At 47.2% G+C, this 19,471-nt stretch overlaps 3 protein-coding genes across 4 annotated transcripts in view; 2 read left to right on the forward strand and 1 right to left on the reverse strand.

Annotated features, from left to right (window-relative positions):
- Positions 1–1,669: 1,669 nt before the first annotated feature.
- Positions 1,670–3,940, forward strand: LOC135398562 (uncharacterized protein K02A2.6-like). The gene has a single exon (XM_064629953.1). It carries the CDS (start codon positions 1,670–1,672, stop codon positions 3,938–3,940), a length of 2,271 nt encoding a protein of 756 aa, XP_064486023.1.
- Positions 3,941–4,139: 199 nt separating this feature from the next.
- On the forward strand, positions 4,140–4,877 carry LOC135398563 (uncharacterized). The gene has a single exon (XM_064629954.1). The coding sequence runs from the start codon at positions 4,140–4,142 to the stop codon at positions 4,875–4,877; it is 738 nt and encodes a 245-aa protein (XP_064486024.1).
- Positions 4,878–6,625: 1,748 nt separating this feature from the next.
- LOC135396598 (serine/threonine-protein kinase VRK1-like) overlaps positions 6,626–19,471 on the reverse strand; it is a 57,251-nt gene continuing 44,405 nt past the window's right edge. For both annotated transcript variants that reach the window (XM_064627648.1, XM_064627647.1), the window contains exons 13-14: positions 7,211–7,420; positions 6,626–6,860 (exon numbers count right to left, since the gene is read on the reverse strand). In XM_064627648.1, coding sequence (XP_064483718.1) covers positions 6,766–6,860; positions 7,211–7,420 — 305 coding nt within the window. In that variant the 3' untranslated portion in view covers positions 6,626–6,765. The remainder of the gene's footprint in view (positions 6,861–7,210; positions 7,421–19,471) is intronic.

Genomic DNA, 19,471 nt, shown 5'->3' on the forward strand with positions numbered 1-19,471 from the left:
GTTTCGTTCCGCCACTGTACTTTTTGTCGTATTGGTTGATTTTAGCTATCCATCTAGACTTTAGACCGCAATAGCGAATGTGTTGGAAAACCTTCTTTACCAATGCTGATTCTGGTAGGTGGATAAGGCGCCCTAGGTAATGAGTTTTGGATCTTGCATCGCGCGCTGCGGACGTAGACCACGCCATTTCCCCTTGGATTGCTGCATTTGCGGTTGCGAAATTTCCTCCTAGCACCCAGTTTCCCAGCTCTCGTTGGTGACGATCTAGAGTCTTGATTGTGACCGGAGAGAGTACGATGGCGTCATTCGCATAGGTGAGAGCCGGCACTGCTGTCGTTTTCCAGAGTTGCCTACCCACGCTGTATCGGTTGTATGCATGCCTTGCTAAGTTCCAGACATGTCCTTTTAGTCTATTTGATTGCTTTAGGATGTTTCTTTCATGTTGCTCTAGATATTGTTCTCTGTCGGTGAGGGTGACTCCCAGGTATTTGTACTCTTGAGTGTGGGCTATTTGTTGACCCTGGAGCGTGAGAGGTGTGTTGTCAGGCTGTGTGCTCCCGAAAGCCATCCATAATGTTTTTGAGGAGCTGAACTTGAAGCCATCTTTTTCCGATTCTTCTGAGCATATATTCAGCATATGCTGTAGGGCCTCTTTTGACGGTGCTATAAGAGCAATATCGTCGGCGAAAGCTATCGCCGTGATCTTTGTCTCAGCCGGTTGTCCTGTGGTCGACAGGGTATTTAGGGTGATTCCCTTTGCCTCGTCTTGCAAGCGTTTCAGCATGTCGTTGATGTATACGTTGAAAAGGGTTGGGGAGAGAGGACAGCCTTGTCTTAGACCGACCTTGATTTGCACCGGACTCGACTTGTGTTTTCCCAGCTGATATGTAGTTGCGCAATCTTTCTGGATCTTATAATTTCTGGATCATGGTTATTTCGTCGTCGAGTAACGCAATTTTTCTTAGTTTTCCAAACATAATTTCATGGTCCACAGCGTCATAAGCTTTTTCAAGGTCGAGGAAAGCGACAAACATATCTTCATTTCTTTTCCTTGAGAGTTCGATAAGTTGCGTGAGGATAAAGACGTTGTCACTCCCTCGTCTATTTCTTTTGAAGCCCTTTCGGTTTTCACTGAGGATCTGGTGGTGTTCACAGTGCCTCTGGAGCCGTGTGTTTAGGATGGAAGCAAAAAGTTTGATTGCTTTGTACTGTGATAGGACGGTACGAGTCGATATCGGATTTCGATTTGCCAGGCTTGCATATTAACCTGGTTCTTGATACTGTCCAGTCTTTCGGGACTCTGTTTGCGGAAATGATGCCGTTGTAGCAGCCTCTTAGGGCTTCTAAGCCAAAATCAGCAAATCAAGGCCAAAATCTAAGGCAAGCCGAAATCCACCCTGTTACTGAAACGGTAGGTCGCATCACTACCAAACCAGATAATCCCGCTGCCAGTAGAAGGTCACGTTCTCAACAAGAACAAGTGCGACCAGCTCAACACTACGCATCTGGGGATAACAAACGAACCGCTAAGAAGCAACCAACTTGTGGCTGGTGTGGACGTTCTCATCATTCTAGAAGCTCCTGCCCGGCTAAAAACGCCTCTTGCAATAAATGCCACAAACGAGGACACTTCGCTGCGGTTTGCCGTTCAAAGGATCAGCCAAGAGCAATGCAAGGTTTCCTGGGACTTGCGTCATCATCTACTTCCGCATCGACGTGGGACCTCGACGTCGTGGTGAATGGAATTTTGTTACCTTTCCGCATTGACACAGGAGCCGACGAATCCGTTCTATCAGAAGCTCTCTTCAACCGACACTTCTCGGAACTGACGCTACGTCAACCACTTCGAGTACTCTGCGGTCCCGACGGGACACCGCTGAACGTCGTTGGAATGGTAACACTACAACTTGCCTGTAAGGGCAACCATTCCGATCAAAACATCTTCATCGTTCGGGGACTGAAGAAGAACTTGCTGGGGAGTCCGGCAATAGAGGACCTTCGTCTACTCGCTCAAATTGACAACGTCGAAAATATGTCCGTAAACCCAAGAAAAGACTACCCACAACTCTTCCGAGGCCTGGGAGTTATTGAGGGAGACTACTGCCTTCGCGTCAAGTCCGGAACGATACCCTTCGCCGTAACTTCACCGAGGAAGGTTCCACTACCATTGTACGAAAGCACCCAGGAAGAGCTACGTGAGATGGAGCGCTTAGGAGTCATCTCACGGGTTGAAGAGGCAACTGAGTGGTGCGCGCCTATGGTGGTGGTGCCGAAGAGGAACGGCAAGGTGCGCATATGCGTCGACCTTACGGAACTTAACCGGTTTGTTCTAAGGGAGTGGTACCCGATCCCTTCAGTGGAACACACGCTGGGACGGCTGTCAGGAGCAAAAGTCTTCTCGAAGATTGATGCCAACGCAGGTTTTTGGCAGGTTCCATTAAGCAGTGACAGTCGCCTCCTCACCACCTTTATCACTCCATTTGGTCGTTTTTGTTTTAACCGACTACCATTCGGAATCTCATCAGCACCGGAACATTTCCAAAGACGCATGACTGAAGTGCTGGAGGGTCTGCCAGGAGTTATTTGCCATATGGACGATGTACTGGTGTTCGGCTCAACTAGGGAACTTCACGACGCAAGACTTCGCGCTGTTTTGGACAGTCTAACAAAAGCCGGAATCACGCTAAACTCCCAGAAATGCGTCTTTGGAGTGGAAACTGTTGACTTTCTCGGTAACACTATTGCGGCAGATGGCATCCGCCCCAACAAACGAACCCTGGATGTCATCACGAACATTCCTGCCCTGACCTCAAGAACGGAGCTCAGACGTCTTCTCGGGCTAGCGACGTATCTCGGACGTATTGTGCCCCGCCTTTCAGACCTCTTAGCACCCTTGACTTCCATGCTGAGCAGTAAAAGTGAATTCGTGTGGGAGGAGCCGCAACGAGAAGCTTTCCTGCGTTGGAAGGAAATACTGTCTTCCTCACCCGTCCTAGGGATTTACGACGTAAACCGCGAAACTATAGTTTCTGCCGACGCATCCTCCTACGGCTTAGGTGCAGTCCTCCTGCAAGAACAAGATGATGGGTCGTTATGCGTCATCGCCTACGCCTCCAGGACCCTTAGTGACACTGAACGTCGCTACGCTCAGATTGAGAGAGAGGGGTTGGCACTCGCCTGGGCATGCGATAGATTTCAAGAATTCCTGATCGGCAGGTCGTTCCGTTTAGAGACTGATCATAAGCCGCTCGTGACGCTACTTAGCACAAAGTTTTTGGACGACCTCACGCCTCGTCTTCAAAGGATAAGAATGAGACTCATGAGATATTCCTACACAGTTACGTACGTCCCAGCAAAACAACTCATTGCTGCCGATGCGCTCTCGAGGAACCCAGTGCAGTCAACGGGCCCATCGATACTCGACCAAGAAGTCGGAGCATACGTCCGGATGGTGGAAAGTTCACTACCTGTCACTTCGATGAGCATCAAAGCTATCAGTACAGCGCAGAAGGACGACAAAATTTGCCAAGCACTTATCAAGTTCAGCACGACCGGATGGCCCTCTCGCCGCGATCTTAGCCCAGAAATGAAAGATTACTGGGAGTGCAGAAACAGCATCACCTTTGCAGATAACCTCCTCATGTTCAAGGACCGGATTGTCGTACCAGCCTCGCATCGGAAGTATGTGCTGCAGCAGATACACAGCGGCCACCAGGGAATGGTGAAATGCAAAGCAAGGGCTAAAGACAGCGTTTGGTGGCCAAGTATAGCGCAGGACATCGAGAACTTCGTTCGCAGCTGTATTCCCTGCACTGAACATGCGGTGAACCGAAAGGAGCCATTACTCCAAACACACCGTTCACCCGGTCGAGGCATTACTGTAAACACCGTTCACCCGGAGACCTTGGCAAAAGGTGGCTATGGACCTTCTTTTCATTAACAGATGATGGTGGCTCATCGTAGTAGATTATTACTCTCGATTCCCGGAGATCGTCCCGCTCCACAACCTTTCATCGGCGACGGTGACAGAGCATTGCAAATCTATCTTTGCGCGTCATGGAATCCCAGAGGAGGTCATTTCGGACAACGGACCTCAGTTCTCCGGAGAGCACGCATCACAGTTTAAGAAGTTCGCCGAGATGTACCAGTTTCGCCACGTCACATCAAGCCCTCGGTACCCCCAAAGTAACGGCCTCGCGGAAGCCGCTGTAAAAATCATCAAGAATTCAATGAAAAAGACTGGCGACCCCTACGAGTCGCTACTCGCCTACCGGTCATCTCCTCTGCAAAATGGGTACTGTCCCTCTGAACTACTAATGGGTCGGAGACTTCGGACAACCATACCGACTCCTGACAGCAACCTTCTGCCTAAGATCCCAGACTACAACGAGTTACAACGGAAGGAGCTGATGCTGAAAAACAGTCAGGCAGCCGCCTATAACTCTCGCCATGGGGTTCGACGTTTACCGGAACTCAACAAGGGAGATAAGGTCTGGGTCATCGACCTCAAACGTCGGGGAATCGTGGAACGAAGGGCCGGCACACCACGGTCGTTCTGGGTGAAGACAAACGGAAAGGACGTGCGCCGAACGAGGAGTCACCTGGTGCGCTACCACTCCTCATGCGACCAAGATGAAGGGAGACTTCCAGCATCACGGGACGTGCAGTGTGAAAGTTTTCACGGAGCACTGCCATTACAGGAGACTACACCCGGGATAGAACCAACGTCTACACATGACACAGACGACTCGTCTGTGGCCACTGGCGATTCTACCGTTAGGCAAGGGGAAAGTGATTCTGAGGAAAAGTGCAGGGACTCGCACCAACATACTCGGAGTGGGCGCTGCATCAAACCACCTCAAAGACTTAATTTGTAAAGATGTTAACGTTTGTATCGTATTCTTCATTGCGAATGTTATTGTAGTTTCAGAACCAGGGATCAGAACTATTCTTGTACCAATTATACTTTGTTATATTAGTGTGCTGACGCTGTTCCCGAAGAAAGGGAGATGTACGATACGCGTGTGATAGGCTTATCAGGAGTTCATGCACATGTCAGCAGATAAGCATGTACGGAAGAGGGGGCGTGGATCGCTTCCGGTAGGTTGGCTTAAAAGTGACTGAACGGGAATAAACAAGTCTTATTCCAACTGCTCGAAGTTGTCCGAGAGTGTGCCGTTTGCCGCGTCGGCCGCAGGCCTGACAAAACAGTGATTGGGTCATTTAGTTTCAGGGCATAGTCGCTGTCGCGCTGTGGGCGGGCCGCTTGATCCGTTTGAGGCTTATCCGTGGTCATTTTCTTTTTCACTGAAATGAGCCGCGAGAGGCGATTAGATCGCGTAGCGCCGAGATACGCTTGGCGCCATCTCTCGGCAGGAACATCGGCGGGTACATATGACAACCGCCGAACGGCTCACCAGTCCTTCTAGCCCACCATAGTGCGACCAGGACCTGCATTGCGTTCGCCCAGCACGCTTTCGTCTACGGAGCAATGCATTGGATGCCACCCCTGTGTTTACTTACATCCAACATGTAGAGAAGTTCGTCTGACGGATATAGGAGCCCTCCTCGGTCTTTGCGATTCGTTAGTCGACTGGCAGTCTGGCTTGCCCTGCTTTTGAGAACATTTGGGTAACAATTCTCACACGAAATTTTCTCCACAGCAACACGGGCTATGTAGCCTCCAATGTGTGCTGTAGGGGACAGTTGAGGGCTAGGTACAAGTTCCTAGATAGGCTCATTGTAAGATTGCTTGAACATTTGTAGGATTGACTCCGCTTCATAGGGAATCATTTCCAGCACCTTTGTTTGCTCCTCTGGTGCAACATTAGTAATTGCCGGGTTTGAGTACGAGGCAACTGTGTGTGGGATACACCAGGGCCATCGCTGCAAGATGCATTAGTTTAATAAAAAGGCTAATGTGCATGTGCTTACGGCTCAATTCTTCTGCAAACAGTGTCACAAATGCCAGTGCATAGCACAGATACTCACATGCAGCCCATACGTGCAGACTGCAAGCAGAAACGTTGGCCACATGCACCGGTTTTGTGAAACGTCGAGGCATTATCCGATCAAAACAATCTCTACACAACATGAATTTCTGATATGAACAATGAACAAAAGAAATAGTTTTGCACAAATTCATACAATTATCCACTAAAACCCCACTGCAAGCAGCACACTAAGTTTCAGACGTCACTATACACCTCATAAAACGATAGCTTTTACTTTTCAAACGATGTGTAGGCTACCAAAGGTTACAGATGTCACTGAACCGGTGTGCCACGAATGCTTTGGAATCCTTGAGAGACATCGTCGGACCCAGTCCGAGAACCTCTGCTTATGTACTTGCGAACTAAAAAAAAACTTTTGACATAGGGCGTGACAAAATAGTGATGCAGGTGAGCTGGTGCATCCATGATCAGGAATGAGCATGAACTTGTTTCCTGTATGTTCTTGTGTGGCCAACACTCAGGCTTTCTCATCATAGATATGACACCTGCAGTTATATGTTAAAAGTGGCTCTTGTAAGTCACACCAATTAACTGCCCTCAACTCCGCAATGTTGAATGTTGTCTTGCTGACAGGCATAGTGAGGACTGAAGAGGTAGAGGTACTAAACAAGTACAAGATAAAACTGTTTATTGTCAAGAGCTGGAAGTTTTAGAATGAAAGCACAAACATGAAACAGGATGATGGTAATAAATATTTACAAGTAGCAGTGCAGTATCCCCCCCTGTACAGTATCCCACAGATGGGGTTTTGTCAAATTTCAGGGCTGCATCCACCATCCTCATCACTGTCAACAGGAGAAGTCTGTGATGCAGTGGAGCAAAGAGGCCGCTGCCTTGTCTTCTTAGCTGAAACATACAACAGGAACAACTCAAGCGAGACAGAAGGTAAACACAACAACTTTTACTGTGCTGCTAAACATGTAGAGTGTGGGCAGTAAAACCCTGAGCTTGAAGGTACACCTGTTTGTTTACTTCTTGTTGTAATTGTCCATCCTCAGGGATATACTGGTTACTTCTAGTTTCCATCACATAGGCTGTCTGGGACATGAACTACCACCAAGAAAAACTTAGGACTACCCATAAGGAAAGGATGAAACTTTTTGTCACGGTACAATGAAGAGGAAGATACATCAGGGCTTCTTGAAACGAGCAAGAAAGAGTCCAAAGAGCAGCTGGACGAAAAAAGTAAGACTTACCCAAGGACACGACAGTTTGGACTTTCTGATCTCGTGTTCCATTCAATGTAGGGGAGGCACTTCCCCGCTTGCTCTTACTGCTGGGAGCAGACTCTTGCTGTTGTAGTTCCAATCGCCGTTGTAGGACCTGCAGCATGGCTGGTGTTGGGTTATCCAGGCCAATGCCAGAATATCCATTTGCTCCACTTTCATTTGCTCCTTTTGTACTGCCTGAAAGTTAAAGTGCTCTATTGTGAATTTCCCAAAGGGAAAAAAAGAAGAAGGTAGGAAGAAGCACAGGATTCACAAACTCGACACGAGTACACAGCCAGGGCCAGCACGAGCCAAAGCCAGCTGAATGACGACTTCCAATACTGAGCACACAAACTGAGTATGCTGGAGTATGCGTCGCTGCTTAGCACACCCTCGCACATGCGAATTACACGTTTGCTTACAGTCCAATGCGTTCAACAGCTTAGCACAACGTAGATGGCTGGCGCTATAGACAGATTGCTCACGAAACACTGATTGTCCTTGACCTTGATGTCGGTCGTGTGTTACCATCGTTATCAAACAAGAAGCATGGCAATATGTATTGGGAACATGCGGCACAAGATACACGGATTGTCCGTGCGACGTAGATTGGGTCACACGCGCAGCACTGTTGTCAACGTAAGTTCTGTCGGTTCTCCAGGGCCACCTGTACCCATAGGTCGGCAAATTCATTCATGATGGCCTTCACCGACTTCATTCACCATCACCTCATAGAGAATGATGTGATGTTGAATGAAGGGCATGATGTGATGTGAAGTTGAAGTTGAATGAAGTCCGCGTGATGGGTTTTGAAGTTGAAGTCCGCATGATGGGTTTTGAAGTTGAAGTCTGTGTGATGGGATTTGAAGTTGAAGTCCGCGTGATGGGTTTTGAAGTTGAAGTCAGTGTGGTGGGATTTGAACTTGCAGTCCGCGTTATGGGTTTTGAAGTTGAAGTCCGCGTTATGGGTTTTGAAGTTGAAGTCAGTGTGGTGGGATTTGAAGTTGAAGTCAGCGTGTGTGGGTTTGGAAGTCAGCGTGATGGGTTTTGAAGTTGAAGTCTGTGCGATGCATTTTGAAGATGACGGATAGGTTTCGCAGTCCTCATAATAGGTTTTGAAGCCAATAATGTTTAGTCGATGTCTGACGTTCACGTGTCGTGACTGTTACTTCTGCGAACGCGTGCGGAGTGAATGGCAAATGTGTATTGGAGTGCAGCGAGCGAACATAAACGCTTCGCGTTTCGTGTCTGGTGTGGGCGTATGGGCCTGACACTGCACTGCAGATGCCTGCGGGCTCCCCCCCGTCGTTGTGTATCGGCGGACGCAGAGAGGGAAAGTGTTTGGAACGCGTTACTCTTTCGCGTAGTGGGGCACCGGGGGCAATGTCATGTAGCCGGAGTCAACTGTATGTTGCAAGTGTAAGCGGTAGATTAGATCGAGAGGCAATTTGGCGTTCTGCGGTCGCGCGGTCTGCACGTTGCGGGTGTTCTGTTTGACTTATTTGCTCGCCTATAGCTATAATGTGTGTATATATGTATATTGAATGGGTTTGGATTTGAGCCTTCGCCTTCGGTCGCGTATGCAAGTTTTACTAGACGACAGTAGATTGCTGTCCTGCTGACGACGTGTGTTTTGCTAGACTTATTTTGTGTTTTATGAGATTGTTTTTTTTTTTCTTTGTGCGATTGGGATCCATATAGGACAAGATCGGACTGGCATTGTTTTTGTGGACATCTCATTTTAAATGTAATACACAGAGGTCACTATAGGTCTCTCATATATCTGAGGTGCATAGGTCATGTTTTGGGGAATTATCTGTTCCGCATGCGTGTAGCATCCATCGGACACAAGTGTTCCATCAGAGGACGCAGCTGCTATTTCTTAGATATTCATCACCAATAAAGTACATTTCAGCAGAAATGGGGAAGTTCATTACCACCCAAAAGTTGCTAGTTACGAGTTACGTCATTTACCTAAATATGTGATGAAGTTACAACCTTCAAGTTCTGAAAATCAAATTAAGTGAGAAATGAAAGTTCTTGCTACAGTGCCGAAATGAAGTTGGGAGCGGAGGTCCGAATATATCTTGTCAATTGGGCACAAAGTGAGAATTTGAATTCCAAGTTCTGCAAGTTCCCATTTTCCGCGCACATTTTATAGAACCTTGCCAAGTGTGGCCTCATCACCTTCCCTGTTAAAAAATGCACTCCACGAACACCAAACGCTCTCCTGCGACGTAACTCAGAAGCACGTCGGAATTGTGGTAGCGTACATCCAGTACATCGCGCTGCAACAAGGCGGAGCAGACAGGGTGCTGGCGCCGCGCACGTGCAAGGGGTGGGGTCACTGTCGTCGGATTTTTCAGCAGCAAAATAAAAAGAAAGGAGCCTGCGTCGTGCGTTCTGCCTGTTTGGACGTGAAGCGGAACAGAAATTTTTAACTTTGCTCATAATACTTTGGCGAAGTTACCTCAAAAACTGACGAACACTACAGTCAAGTGATTATGAAGAGAGGTTGTTTCAAACATCAAATAAAAACGGGCAAGAGTGGGAATTGTTGTAAACTGTGTCGACACACATTTATTCACAGATTGTGAGAGAGGAAAAGAAACTATTTCACGGACTGTAAATTGGTGGTCTTGCGGGCTCCTTGCACTCTTCACTTCAATTTGCGCCTCACATTCTCTATGTATTACATGGGTCCAAATGTCTCGGTCGTTAAGAATTCACTTAGTGTTCGTCCGTATATACCCTCCACGGAGGAAAAAGAATACAATGGGTTACACTTTTCCGAGGGCGGATTCTCAGTTTTTGGTGTCAGTGATTTATCCAGACCCTCCTACATCCCTGTGACACCACCCACCCCAAAGAAAAAAAGTTTGGCGACACCCCCTGCAAAAAAAGGGGGCTTGCTATTTCAGCTGTAATGACATGTCGGTAATTATACCTGTAAAGCTGTTATCACGTAGCTGTAATAATGACCACGCCCCCTGCTTGGGATTCCGGATAAACCACTGCAGTGGTGTATTGCATGAAAGAATGAGAGTAAAAATATATGTCCAGTGAAGGTGATCACAGGTCGCTGAATTCTTCATGACGGCTATTTCCAGTGACAATATGCATCATGTCACAAGGACCCATGTAATATTGAGTGACAGGTCACGATGTATTGCGATGTCGAAGCGAATACCCCCGCGTCACGAGTGAAAAATGGCACGGCGGAAAAGTCAGTCGTACGAAGTCACATGAACGTGCAAGGTGCCGGCAGGCAAGAATGTCGTACGAAGCCACATGAACCTGCAATGTGCTATGCGCTCACTTAGCTGTCAACAACGGGCGCAACATTGTGCACCAACGCTACCGCATAAGCAACATACCTCCCACCGCCGTTCACATGCGACAGCGGAGGTCAAACGTTGCTTTCCTCCTTTCTTGGTGCACCCTGCTTCCAAGCCAGACCGAGAGCAAGGCGACCGCACCTTCCAAACAGCATACCCCTCCTCCGTTTACGCTTTCGCCGCCACTACTGGGAAATCCACGCTAACAGGAGCGAGGATGACGCCAACGTCGTAATATTCCAGCAGCGGGCAGCCGGGCACACCAACGTAGGCCTTCGTTGGTAGTCAACTTCAAAACCCCATCAGCGGTCTCCTGAAGCCACATGAACGCACAATGTGCTATGCGCTCACTTATCTGTCAACAACGGACACAACATTGTGCAACAACCCTACCGCGCAACCAACACACCATCCGCTGTTCACATGCGACAGCGGAGGTCAAACGTGGCATCCCTCCCTTTCCTCCTTCATTGGTACGCCCTGCTTCCAAGTCCAACCGAGTGCAGACTGACCGCACCCTCCAAATAGAATACCCCCCTTCGCTTACGCTTTTGCCGCTACTACCAGGAAACCCACGCAAACACAGGTGAGCAGGACGCTAGCGTCGTAATCCTGCAGCCGGGCACACCCAACGTAGGCATTTGTTGGAGTTCAGAACCCATCATAAGAATTCAACTTCAAAACCCCATCACAAACTTCAACCTCAAAATCCATCACCGACTTCAGAACCCATCATAGGAATTCAACTTCAAAACCCCATCACAAACTTCAACTTCAAAACCCATCACCGACTTCAGAACCCATCATAGGAATTCCACTTCAAAGCCCCATCACAAACTTCAACTTCAGAACCCATCATAGGAATTCAACTTCAAAACCGCGATGGGATCTGAAGTTGAATTCTGGTGATGGGCTCTGAAGTCGGTGATGGTTTCCGAAGTTGAAGTCGATGATGGGTTCTGAAGTTGAATGATGGGTTATGATGTGATGGATTCTGAATTTGAAGTTGAATGATGTGATGTGATGTGTTCTAAATTTGAAGTTGAATGATGGGTTATGATGTGATGAATTCTGAAGTTGAGTGATGGGCTCGTGATGTGATGGTTTATGACTGTGATGTGATGTGATGGGCTTAGCATAAAAATGACCATGATGTGATGTTGAATGAATTCTTAGGAAAATGCCGACCTATGCCTGTACCTTGGAGCAGTTGGGAGCGTGTGCAGTACCTGTGTTTATTTGACTGACTTCTGTGTGAGCGTACAATACTGCTCCTGAGACACTGCACGTCATAGTAGCCATCCACGTCCTTCAACCCAATCAGATATTCGCGAACATCCACGCAAAATTTCGAGAAAAATATGGGATTCAGCAAAATTCCATGCCAAAAAAAGGATTCAGCAATGAATTCCGGATTCCGCAAGATTTTGCAGAATCGTGGAAAGCCAGCGGCCTTACTAATGGCTTTGCACCCCGTTGTTTAAAAACAATCATTTTATGGGCATGATACACCTCCGCACATGTACACTTCGTACATTAAATAGCTATGAGCACCACTTCGGAGTGTCTGAGTAATCCACCTAAAGATCACATGACAACTGAAATCTTCAGTGAACATGAAATAATACGAGGGGTGTTCAAGTCAAACCGGGACTTTGTCTCCTGAGTGTACAAATGGCTCGCGCTACTTCTTTTTCGTCATTTTCACACTCGACAGGCATCCGCGTTCACCGCGTGTGGTCCAAAGTTTGTGCAAAACAGAAGACACGTGTTGGACAAGATGGCCGACAACGAGGTGAGCACGCACATCGAACAGCGAATTGTCATGAAGTTTCTCGTGAATGAAGGCATAAAGTCATCTGAAATTCACAGAAGACTTCAGGCTCAGTATGGCCACGATACACTTAGCCGCAGCTAAGCGTTTGAGTGGTGCAAACGGTTCCGAGACGGCCGTACATCAGTGCAGGACGATCCCGGCCAGGACAGCTCAGAGCCCAGTGTCAGAGTCCCTCAGAACATCCAACTTGTGGAGCACCTGATCCTCAAGGACTGACGGATAACATGTCTCCAACTGGCTCGTAAGACGGACCTTTCTGTGGGAACGTTGAACACTATCATTCATGAACACCTCCAGTTTCGGAAAGTTAGTGCCCCTTGGGTCGCGAGGCAGCTCTCCGTGTTTGACCGGCAAAGATGACTGGAAACCTCCCAAGAGCTAAGGTACCGTTTCGACACTGAAGGACAGCCGTTCCTTGATTGGATCATCATGTGCGATAAACTGTGGGTGCACCATTTCACTCCTGAGTCTACACGCGCATCAAAACAGTGGAAGCATCCAGGCTCGCCAGCTCCCAAGAAGTTCCGAAGCACACCGTCTGCAAGTAAGGTCATGACCATGGTTTTCTGGGACAAGGGTGGTGTTGTTCATGTTGATTTTCTGCCCAGGGATGTGCATAAGGTGCTGAAGCAAAAGTGCCTCATCACCAAAGGAGTCCTCCTCCTACAGGACAATGCACGCCCCCATACTGCCCCCATCTCACGACACGCACCTTACAGGAACTTGGCTGGGAGTTGCTGCCACATCCCCCTTACAGTCCAGACCTCGCCCCCAGCAATTTCCATCTCTTCGGGCCACTGAAGGCGTTCCTTGGGGGCCGCCATTTCAGCTGCGACGACGAGGTCAAGCGGCTGACAAAGGAGTGCGTCTTCGAAGAAATCCACCACCCACCCTACAGCCCAGACTTGGCACCGAGTGACTACTTCCTGTTCTCAAACTTGAAGAGGGATCTCAGAGGACGGAGATTTCAATACGATAGTGAGGTGCAAGCGGCAGTTTTCCAGCATTTTGCGGACAAAACTTCGGACTATTTTTTCAAGGGTATAAGAATGCTTGTTGAAAGGTGTCAAAAGTGCATCGAAGTTAAGGGTGACTATGTCGAAAAATGATACACTTGTTTCCTCTCTATGACTATTAAAAGTTGTTTGGGCCGGAAACTTATGGAACCACCCTGATACTACATGTGGGTAAAGTTATACGCTTCCATTTGGTTCACAGAATAAGCCCTCAAAGTCCAGAACAGCTTGCTTTTCATCTCATCAGAATTGCAGCATTTTGTAAATATATTTGAAAGCATAAAGTGATCACCATTTGATCCTTGTGCACTGTACTTGCAGACGTAAGCTTTCTGCAAGCCGGGAATTCTAAGTGTATGCTAGTGCACAGTGCTAGTATAACAATGCTAGCACACATATGCTCAAAGGAGCAAGGAGGTGACACGATTGCTCGAAACGATGCTTCATTCATAAAGCAGTCTGACAGGAGCTACAATGCACAATATTTTCACTGCATGGTGTCCTGTCACCGCGCACTTATTTGCTTTTATAACAAAAAGGGATGAAGGTCATTCACCATTTCCGACATAACACATGCTTAGAAGCGCAGCGTGTGTGCGAGAAGGCACGTGACCAAAACTGAATACTCCGTTATTTCAACATGTGTCTTCTACTAAGAGTAGAGTATCGGAACTACTCAAATGATGACCTCAATGTGACGTGAGGATGTCAATGATGGTACCACGACAGACATGCTACGAGAGGAAAAGATGCAAATTCATCGATGACCGAGACTAACTTGACACAGCAGTTTGACACTTCAGCAGCATTAGCATCAACGTTGCTGACAATATATAAAAAAGTAGAGGTGTGCAAAATTATATATCGAAAATTGGATAACCTGTATAAGTGTATATCCTGTAAAACTGTTTAATTTCGCTGTCTTAATAATTCGCGAATCCGTGTGGAAGCGGAAGTCGTGGGATCATACAGATCGGGAGGTCCATGACATGCCGGCAGTGTCGTAAAGCTGCTACATGCCATCTGGCTTATAGAGGCTTACCGTCAACTCCAATCCCATGACAACGACATACATGTTGGTTTTGTGAAAGCAGGTACTGTAAATGCAGAAATTTTCACGAGGACTTAATGTTTGCGAATTTTGCGATTGAACTTTTTTCGCGAAATTAAGGTTCCGCAATATACCGGGTGTTTCAGTTAAATCCCCGGGCTAAATAATTCGCGAACGGGTGCACCAATCCACGAACTTTCTTTTTTACAAGTATCTGTCCGATACCACCTACAAGCTGCACACTGTGTGAATGAGTGGGAGGCGCTCATTATTAAAATAAAAATGCAAATGAGTTTCGTAAAAAAGCGTAACTTCTGAAGCAGGGCGCTGTCGGCATTAAAATGGGTACTACCCCTTTTGAGACCTTCAATGGACACCTTTTAGAGAAAAATCTGCCACCGAAGCGGGTCATTTGTTGCAGTAATTAATTGGTTTCGGTTTACGTATTTTTGTCGCGGCGCAGCGCAAAAGGACGCTCTTTCGCTCCCTTATCCATCAATAAATTACGTCCTCACATTAATGAATTACACCAATGAAATACGCCCTTTTGCGCTTCGCCGCGACCAGCCGCAACAAAAATACGTAAACCGAAACCAATTAATTACAGCAACAAATGACCCGCTTCGGTGGCAGATTTTTCTCTAAAAGGTGTAAACTGAAGGTCCCAAAAGGGGTAGTACCCATTTTAATGCCGACAACGCCCTGCTTTAGAAGATACGCTTTTTGACGAAACTCATTTGCATTTTTATTTTAATAATGAGTGCCTCCCACTCATTCACACGGTGTGCAGCTTGTAGGTGGTATCGGACAGATACTTGTAAAAAAGAAAGTTTGTGGATTGGTGCACCCGTTCGCAAATTATTTAGCCCGGGGATTTAACTGAAACACCCGGTATAGGTAGCAGGGATGAAAAAGTATGGGCATTGGAAATCGCGATGATATGAGCTCCACGAAGACAAATCGACTTACTTGATGACCTTTATTCTCACTAGGGGTGTGCGAATCCGAATATTTTAAGTCGAATCGAATATTGAATCGAATGGGGGAAAAAATTCTGAATACCGAATCGAATATCGAACATTCGTGCAAAATTTACAATATGTGACTTTTGCACTAAAAGTTTCCATTTTGTAGCCCATGGCTTTAGTATAATTTTTCTGGCATCAACTGTCACAAGAGAGAATGTGTCACAATAGTGAATGCAATTCTTCTGTTTAAAGCCCCTACTCTTTAATTTTACATGAGGGTGCTTCCTGCTTTCCAGGTGAGCCTACATTTACTGAGTACTGGAGAGGTTACCTTCATTTCAAAATTTTATGTCCGGCCGTAGCATGCTACACGGATGAGGCTGTAATTGCTTCAGACAACCACAGGCCATTTGTGAAACAAACGAATTGGCATCCTGCCTCAGTTTTGACACGAACACCCTTTAGTTTCTTTGCACTCGCCCTAGGAAGTTGCACTACTGAAATTTTAGACGTAGAGGACATCTTTAAGACACCCATCTTGTTTGTGGGCTGTAGTCATTATTCAAGAGTTTAAATGCAACCTCACAGACACAAAATCAAAGTCCCTCGTCGGCACTGCTAAAGTGCATGGGGGAAGGAGGGGGGGGGGGGCACCACTCCTTCCACAGAAGATGTCTACAAAACTAACTTTGTATAACGTTATCTCAAACTAAACACCGTCCCACCAGTGTTGGTCCTGCAGCAAGGGCAATTTCGTACAGCAGGCTTCACCTCATGCACGAAAGCATCCGGTAAAACCCACTTTCGGGTTGTGTCGTTCATATTCGTGGAATAGTCGAATAATCTAATATTGGATATTCGATTCGCGAATCAAATAGTTCGAGGGTTTGGTATTCGATTCGAATTCGAGAACTCGAATATTCGCACACCCCTAATTCTCACACTTTGTTCTTGTCAAACATTTCTATAATTAAAATGCCCTTCAACATCAGTGGTTTATTCGCATAGTGTATCACTTGGCATTGCAGATACCTGCTTTCACAAAACCTGCACGTAGGTCATTGATATGGGGTTTGAGTTCACGGTAAGCTTCTATAAGCCAGCCGGCATGTAGGAGCCGGCTAATTCTTGTTGTTTACTGTCGGCAGTGTCATGAACCCCAGATCTCCCCGATCGCGTGATTTCTGCTTCCACATGAATTCGCAAATTATTAAGACTGCGAAATGAACCACAATTACAGTATTTGCAATGCCAAGTGATACAGTACGCAAATAAACTATTGATATTGAAGTGGTGCTTCAATTACAGTAAACCCTCGTTAACTCGAACTCGCTTATCTCGAAATATCGGTTATCTCGAATATTTTTTGCGTCCCGATCCATGTCCCAATGCTTCCTATGTACAGTCAAACTCCTTTAGAGCGAACGCCTTTTTAACGAAAGTACCAGTAGAACGAATTTTTTTTCGCTGTCCCGCCAGAGCCCCATAGGACTAATATATTTTTCAAATATTTAGTACGAATTTCTTTACAACGAAAATACCTTAATAACGAACAAAAATGTGGCCCCTTCAACGTAATTTCCAACACATACAACGAAGCTCCTCAGGGAAGTTCGGCGGGTTTTATGAGGATTATACGTACATACCAAGTTTTTCTCCCGGTGCGGGCCCCCTCCTTTATGATCTACATTTCCAAGTTTTGTCGTGAGAAAGGGGTGACATCATCAGATAATCTGTCACAAAGCCTCCCGGGCAATTCCCGGTCACCTTGGAGTGCGAAGCCCGATCGACCTCCTTTCTGACCTGAGTTCACAGCGTCCAGCTCCTTTATGATCTACGTTCCCAAGCTTTGTCTGGGGAAAGGGGTGACATCATCAGATGATCTGTCACAAAGCCTCCCTGGGCAATTCCTGGTCGCCTTGGAGTTCAAAGCCCGATCGACCTCCTTTCTGACTTGAGTTCACAGCATACAGTGCAGACCATAACAGCAGCATTCACGAAGAGTCCGTTGTGGCGGCCAGTTGTGCTATGGCAGATATGTCAGCGAAGGGCGGCAGTGCTACCTCTGCAAGAGCATCCTCGAAGCGGATGCAGTTTACAGTCGAGGAGAAGATCGCGGTGCTGAGAGCCGTTGATAGCAGGCAGAAGAAATCGGACGTTGCGAAAGAATTTGGGATTAGTGCTTCTACACTGCCGACTTTTTTGAAGGACCGATAGAAGATACAGAAGCAGCATGACAACAACGAAGGATCCTCAGCGCGAAAAAGAATACGTGTGGCTAACTTCGAAGAAGTAGACAAGTGCGTTTACCGATGGCTGTTAGAGGTGAGATCCCAGGACATACCCATATCGGGCCCAGTGTTGTGTGCGAAAGCAAGGGAGTTTGCAGCCATGTGTGGTGTCAAAGAGAAATTCAAAGGAACGCAGGGGTGGCTCCGAGCCCTTCGTGCACGGCACGGCATCGTGTTCAAGTGTGTGTCAGGAGAAGAGAGGTCGGCCCCTCAAGATGCTGTGCAAGGTTGGCGAGACCAAGAAATGAAACAGGTGCTGTCACAGTATGCCCCAGAAGACATTTTTAATGCGGACGAGACCGCGCTGTTTTTCAAGCTGCTACCAGAGTGTACGCTGGCAGTGAAGAATGACAATTGCAAGGGAGGGAAGAAATCCAAGGAACGCATTTTGGTCCTCCTTTGCTGTAACATGACCGGGACAGCGAAGCTGAAGCCGCTAGTGATAGGCAAGTCTCGAAATCCACGCGCATTCAAGAACGTACGCAGCCTCCCGGTAGACTACAGATGGAACCAGAAAGCCTGGATGACTACGGCGATATTCACCGAATGGCTGCTGCAGCTAGAAAAGAAAATGAAGGAACAGAAAAGGCACATCGCTCTCATCCTGGACAACTGTTCTGCACACTGCAAAGTTCCCAAGATGACGTACGTCAAAGTGCTGCTTCTTCCACCGAACTGTACATCGGTGCTTCAACCCCTCGACCAAGGCATTATTCGCTCGCTCAAGTCGCATTACCGAAGACGGATGCTGGAGAAAATCCTCGTCAACATCGAAGCAAAAGTTCCAAAACCAACGAACATAGATATCCGCCAGGCCATTGAAATGTTGGCTGGCGCATGGCGGAGTGTGACGCAAGAGGTTGTTGAAAATTGCTGGCGCAAAGCCGGGTTCATCGAGTCGAGAGACGACGAGGAAGACGACGGAACCATTTTCACCGCAGCTAACTGTTGTGACGATCATGAATCCTTGCAGAGGGCATGGGTAGGATATGCAAGAAGGATCAACCTCCCGGAAAACTTGCTTGCAGAGGACTTTGTAAGTGCCGATGAGCATGTTGCTGCACGTGCGTCGCAATCCGAAACTGATATAGTTGCTGAAGTTCAGATGGAGAAAGACAGAATTGAAAGCGAAGAGGAAGAAAGCCAAGATGAAGAAAATGAAGAAGCGCCAACTGTGACTGCTACCAAGGCACTACAGATGATAGATAAACTGCAGCGGTTCCTTTCTTCTTGTAACAACGTGCCTGAAGCACACTTTGGAAGCTCGGACAATCTGCGTATTTACTGTTCAGAGAATGCAATGAACACACTTGTTCAAAAAAGGCTAACTGATTTCTTTGTGCGCAAATAAATGTGTTCTGTAAGTGCATATTAACAATTTGAGTGGTCTCTCCCTTCTTGGTTTTATGGTTATCGCCAGGCGGACCGAGCGAAGCGGAAATGTAAACAAACAAGATGGCGGACATCCCCTTTAACGAAGTGACCTTTACTACGAAATTTTTTCGCGGTCCCCTGAGCTTCGTTCTAAAGGAGTTTGACTGTATTTGGGCCCTTTTTTGCCCGAGTACGGATATCTCGAAATCCCATCACCGGTAGGTCAGCGCACCTACGGCTGATAACGTGCATTCTTCGTTCCCCGAGGCTAGGTCAAGGTCAAAGCCTTTCAGTCCTAGTGACTCACGCCTCACGCGCCGCTAGCTGTGGCAGGCAGACAGCACTACCCTTTCCACCCAACGTCACTCCTCCTC

This window comes from Ornithodoros turicata, chromosome 6 (assembly GCF_037126465.1).
Source record: "Ornithodoros turicata isolate Travis chromosome 6, ASM3712646v1, whole genome shotgun sequence".
NCBI classification, from domain to species: Eukaryota; Metazoa; Arthropoda; class Arachnida; order Ixodida; family Argasidae; genus Ornithodoros; species Ornithodoros turicata.